Raw genomic sequence first — 6,397 nt, 5'->3', positions numbered from 1 at the left:
CCGATTAGCACCTCCGGCGTGGCGAAATAGGGAACTAACGCCTTTCCTTGGAGGCAAGCGCCAAATGAAGCATTAATTTTCCAAGTATGCCCTCGTCGATGCGGTGCGTGTGTGTGTGAAGGTAAGCACGCCTATGAGGTTCCGCGACTGCCAAGATCAATCAGTGATCAGCAATGCGTGGACCCCAATCCGTCTCGTCGGTTCGGTTCGGGCGCTAGAGCGTAGCGGAACCGTGGCGAATGGTGGAGAAAATTGTACCGTAATCTAGGAAAAGCCAACGGAAACCAAAGGGGGAAAAAACACCACCAACCATCGTGTCTCCATTTGGTCGCAGCTCCCATTGCGAGAGGTCTACCTCCGATCGATCTCTGGCGTTCGCGCGGTACGTCATGAATTATTCAAACGGAAAATTAAAACATTATATCGAGCCGCCAAACACGGAGCCGATGGCATAGTCGGGGATATGGAGTTGAGGCGCTCGCCTCAATCGCGGTGAGCATTATTGGATATCTGAACACATGTGGCGCTGATACCGCCGCAGAGTTTAGGACTCTGCGAGCTCGAACTCGAGGTTATGAAGAGGCTCACGAAGTCTTCATTTCTGGAGTTCCCAGAGATCCCAGAAATAGCGACTCACCTGCGGCGACGGTCAGATGCGGGAAGATGTGGGCGGTCTGGAGCAGGAACACACCGGCCGACAGCTGCAAGCCGTGCGCGATGCAGTGCACGACGACACCGATGTAGGTGACGAGCCAGCCCCAGCCTCCCTCGGGGTAGTAGTGCTGCTTCAGCGTAATAAGCTGCCGAAGATCGGCCACCAGCCGGGCCCCGTAGGGAATCTTGAGGTCATGGTGCCGATGGTGGTGAGATAGGTGGTGATGGTGGTGTCGGTGCCGCTGCTTGGTGGACGATCCGTCCGAGCCGTAGCCCAGGTTGTTGAGGCCGCTGCAGGAACCGCTCGCGCTCAGCGCCACCCCGGAGTCCTCGCGGGAGTTCATCAGGTGTGGCAGCGAGTGGGAACGCTGCAGCGCCAGAGGGCGCAGGGTGTCGTTCGACGAGAATGACATCGCACTCACGAGCTCCACAATCACGAGATTCAACTACAAACTCTTGAGTCTTCTACACAGTCAGTGACTCATGCAACGAAACGTGAACGAAACGGAGGAGCGCCTCAATACCGGAAGGTGTCCGCTTGCTGCTCCAGGTAGCACAGGGCGCTTCTTCCACGCGGCACAGGAACCACTCGGTAGTCAATGCTGGGGGTTGCTCGGGGCAGCTGATCTCGGTCGGCGACTGCACGCTACCCACCGACGACGCTTGAGGCCACCGGCGTGGCAGCGACACTCGCTCATAGTCTCTGGGCCGCAGTGTAGGCGCAGGTCGTCTTTGCGGATTGGACATGCAGGTTCGTGGAGACGACGATGACGACGAGCGGCGGCGACCGACCAGCATGGCAAACGCCCGAGTGGACCACCTCCGATCCTACCAACCACTGTTCAACTGGACTCACCACAGCCCGGACAGGTCGGCTGCACTGGTTCGGGTTAATTGCAACGATAGCGATAATTAACTGTCGCGTGCGCTTGGTCATACAGCAGCTTCGAGGCGCACACACTCACACGCACTTACACACACACATGTACACTAAACGCTAGTGAATGGTTTTCCGATTCACACTTCGTCTTAACTGGTGATACCTGCGCAATGGTAGTCGCACACAGCACACTTTACATCTTTACGTACGCACGGACTAGAGAGACAAAGAGTTGGTGAGCTGCGGTGTGCAGCAAAGCGACACATCTTCCGCGGCGAGCAACGGCAATTGGTCGTTTGGGTATTTGGATCGCCATCGGGTACGAATAAAGTGAAGACCGGTTTCCGAAAGTCATTGCATCTCCAAGGACCCGCGCTGGAGATCCCCCCACCCTCTTCAGTGCGCCAGATCCGAAACAGCACTACCAGCTACGGCGGGCCCGTTGAGAGTCACAGCCGTGTCTCGCCTGCCCAAAAGTAGAGCAAATGGCAATGGCATCGAGCGCGGTTTACGCGTGCCTAATCGATTTCTTATCGATCACCAAACGGTTCCTCTGTTCAGGGTTTTGAGGTGACAGCTACCGAAAGCACAGAGCAGGACCTCTTAGGCCGGCTTTTTCCTCATTACCGAACGGACAAAGTGTTCACCATACAGTCTGCAGCAAGCAAAATCGGACACCAAAACAAAAAGAGCTGGAAGCCGGCTTTGGGGTCAGTTTCAGAGTACTTGGAGTTGGAGTACATCATTATTGAAAAATATGAAACTACAAAAAAGTGTTGCAAAAACTCCAAAACATGGCTCTTCGTGTTCGGCATCAATTGTATTTCGTAGGGTGGTCCACAAAGAAGATGCGATAATCAAAAAAGTAATTGTTATGAATTCTAATTTCTTTTAAATTGACCTCAAAGCTGGACGACAGCTGTTTGTTCCAGGTGTCCGGATTTACGTTGTTCCCAGTGTGTGGCGCTAGAGAAAATGGCGTATTCATAGCACCGTCGGGGAGCAGAGGAGCTGGTACAACACCAGAGGGAGTTGTGATGCCGTACGGCTCTCGGCTGACAGGTTGATTGACACGTGTTGATTGACGACGGCATTTTGCTGTCCATTTTTCCTTGTGAGTATTTCTGCACATCGATCTATTGGACGTGGAATGCGTGTGTGGAGAACGGGGGAGAAATGGCGGATATTCGGGATCAGGGGATGTTCATTAACGAGCATAAGAGTGAACCTATCCGGATGGTTTGTGAGTGGATAGCGGGATACTTTGTCTATTTCTTTTAGGATTTGGTCTTTGTTCGTTGGTTTAGGCTGGATTGCAAACCACTCCGCACAAAACCATAACCTTGACTTGATCCGATGGTAATGGCAATTTTCCGACAAGTAGTGGCATGCCAAGAAATGGGAGCCTAAGTCCATGTGTGTGCGCACGCTGTTAGTCTCGGTGGAGGCCCGATTCCTGGCCAAAGGGCATCCACGTCATGTCCATTTGGATATCACATTCACGCAGATGGCATTTGATTGAAGTATGTCTACCGCCGCCTTCTCCCTGCACAACATCTCCTGGACGTGTGCTCTCGACCGGAAGGCCTGGTGCTTGGCGTCCTAGAACGGTGCGAATTGGAATGACGTCCCCGGTTGACCATACCAGCTGGCATGTAACGTCTGGTAGCCGCAAGCCGTTTCTATATCCCTCCCGTTCCCCATTCCTTATTATTTCTTTCTTCCATAACGATGTGAGTGAGTGCAAATGGCGTAAATTGGTCCACGCAACGTACCGTATGCCGGCGCGAGATACGTGACCCGGTCTCGCATTAGCATTACCGGTTCGCATCCCTCAGGGGAATGCGGGCTTGAAAGCATATAAACAGATATCCAGACGGCTTCGCCTCCCGTCGCCCGGCAATCGTTGACCAACTCATCGATTCTGCGAGACTATGACCCCATTAGTGACCGCGTACTCGCACATCGAGTCTATTTCGTTTCCGCCCGCCGGAGTCTGAGACCTCGGACGATAGTTAATTAACCGGCAATGGATGTCGAGTTTTCGGTTTCGCGAATATTTGGTGTTGGCTTTTATTCGCCAATGGAGTTTACTTTTTTGGAAGATTCCCATCCGCTACGACAGGGTGTAAGATGATCTTGGCCTGTTCTCGTCTGGGACGAGATGCCACCACTCTTGTGGTGTTTGGTTTAATTGGGCTTATGTAAGCTCTCCGATGCAAGAATTGGTCCTATACACGTCGTTCGAAGGAGGGATTGAAATTATGACCGCAACAAGATATCTGCACGTTTCAAGGTTCTTGAGAAACTCATTCTCATCTCAGACGACGTCGTACGCGAGTTTTTTTTTAAACAGTTCTCTTTATCTCATTACACCTCATACAAACTTGTAAAAGGTGGAAAAGGATATATGCTAGTCCTGAATATAGCTACTTGTTAAGACTTAAACTAAATATGCCCGAAATTATTCACCATTGGAACGCTGGAGAAGTGAGCTGTCACCGAACAGAGGAAAAGTTTATAAATACACAAGCATCGAAAGGCATCCTTCTTGCTGCAAGTCCACAACACGGAGACTCTCGGCCCTCCAGGACATTACGTAAAGGGTGACCTTACAGCACGTACAATTTCCAGTGTCTTTCTCTCTTCCCTTCTTCGTTTCTTTCGCCCTTACTTTCATCCGCAGCGTCGGCACTGGGACGGTCTTTACCAAGTACCGATCGCACGATGGAATCGATTACCGACTCGAGTGCACGCGTAAGTGGAACATCGGTGCACTCGTCGGTCCACGAGCTCCCGGCTCCATGGGGCGGCGTCTAGCCAAAAGATGACGTCCTTCAGCGTCTATCCGATTTATTCGCGTCGTAGTTTTTCACATCGATCTTGAGTTTTCTTGTGATCGCTTTTTCAGTTTCCCTTCCGTGACCATCAGCACCGTTCAGTGGGAACAGGGGAGCTTCATATGCAACTCTGGTTTCGATAAAACCGCTGCCAATACAAAGAAGTGCAGAAGGGAACACGAATGATCGCGGTTTGTTTGCTTTGGATCTGACAGTTCTACCATAGAATTGGCGAGTTTATCTACTTGTTGTTCAGTGAACCCTAATCGATGAACAGTTTATCCAAAGGCTTCACCAGAGAGCCTGTCACAGCATGGGCATCTTATTAGCCATAGCCGGTAATAAAGAAACCGTGTTTACGGCTTTCGAGCCCGTATGTGAACCACCCGCATTTGGGCTGTCTGTTTGGGCTAATACTCTCGCCGCCGACGTATACACACAAAGTTGTACGCGAGGGAAAAAGGTTGATTCAACCCAGCGTGGACGTGTGGTTGGCATTAAACCATCTTGCAAGCAAACCGGTCTACGTTGTTAATGGATTCCCGATGCAGAAAGCATTTATCTTTCGTGGTAAGGATCGTTGCGAGGATTTGCTTGTTGTCAGCATCGAAGGTGCGTAAGGTAGAATACAGTTTTTAACCGGTTACTAGATGCTTCTAAGATTGCTTGTACCCAAGATTGCTAAAAAGAGAGGTCTGCGCAAAGCTATTTTCACTCACCCAGGACCCCCCGACTATTGTACTAAAATGATATCCCGAGCCGTCGAAAGTATCTTGGTTCAATGTTAAGGGATATAGATCTTGTTAGTCGCCATAATATGACCGAAATGTACAATATTTTTCCAGAACATATGCCAAACGTTTCAACTGCTTGTTCAGCTAGTGAAATATACTAAATTTTCTGATTTACCATTACTTTTCAGGTCACTCATGAAAGGTACTCGAAATCAAACTAACAGTTAAAAATATTCCCATGATCTCGGACCGTTGCATGGTTTGCTGCGACCTCTGTTTTTACAAATCTTGTTTGAACCATTTTCTTTCCTTCAGCTTGTTTATCTTTCAGTTTAATTTTCTTCAGCTTGTTTAGGAACTTTTTGGTTTGTTAGCAGTTTACATACCACAGCGAAACAGTTTGCATGCACTGCTTTTATTGATGTTTTGGTCTTGTTTAATGCAAAACCGATGTTATTTATAACTTTTATTTCTCACTTTGGTATATTTTAACTGAAGTTTGTTTTTGGTAAACTTTGATGCTTGCTTTAACACTGTTCATTTTCTCCTTTGTTAAAATATGTTTACTCTTATCTTGTTCCCATCTGACCTTTCCGTTTGACTCAAAATGATTTCAATTCGCGGGCCACCAGTAAAAGTGGGCTTTGTTATCAATTTGAATTATTACCTTATCTCTGTTCAAATCAAAATATCACATGGTAGCTTTGTGAATGCTTTGGAAAAGATCTTACTTTAAGAGAGGAATAGATTTGAATTTGTAAAAAAAGGATTTTTTGGTTGAAAAGAATAAAAAAACAACACTGAATATGTGATTCCAACACTGAATATGATAAAATTTTAATGTCTCATTCACAGCAACAAAATTGGAATCGAATCTAAATCGAAAACCAATCGGAAATTCAGGAAGAACTCAAGTTGTAACGGTAATAAAAAAGGTAACGTAAATATTTATAAACTTTATTCCGGTTGAAAATCATGAAGACTACATGTATTACAAGGTCTTATTGAACATATTCAACCTTTGACCTTTGGTATAGAAACATTTAGGCCAATTTTCCCGCAATGGATTGATCTGCCTCTGAACGTACAATTTATAAAAAAAAGCTGCAAGATCGATGGCATCCTAACCTCAGTTTGACGGTCGCCGTATTTATTTCACACGCAACTTAAAAACAAAACACGACGAACATAATTCGGCGTGAATGAAGACGCAATGGGCCGTGAGCGTGAAATTAAAAACTGGCGAGAGCAAAAAAAAAAACACCGGGAAAAAGCCCACCGTGATGAAA

At 47.8% G+C, this 6,397-nt stretch overlaps 1 protein-coding gene across 1 annotated transcript; it reads right to left on the bottom strand.

The window, feature by feature from the left end:
- Nucleotides 1–214: 214 nt before the first annotated feature.
- Nucleotides 215–1,067, bottom strand: LOC131269092 (lysine-specific demethylase 7A-like). The gene is made up of 2 exons (XM_058271411.1): nt 638–1,067; nt 215–264 (listed from the first exon to the last, which is right to left on the bottom strand). The coding sequence occupies exons 1-2, from the start codon at nt 1,065–1,067 to the stop codon at nt 215–217; spliced, it is 480 nt and encodes a 159-aa protein (XP_058127394.1).
- Nucleotides 1,068–6,397: the final 5,330 nt, after the last annotated feature.

This window comes from Anopheles coustani, chromosome X (genome assembly GCF_943734705.1).
Source record: "Anopheles coustani chromosome X, idAnoCousDA_361_x.2, whole genome shotgun sequence".
Classification (NCBI taxonomy): Eukaryota; Metazoa; Arthropoda; class Insecta; order Diptera; family Culicidae; genus Anopheles; species Anopheles coustani.
This window is presented reverse-complemented; position numbering and strand designations above follow the sequence as displayed.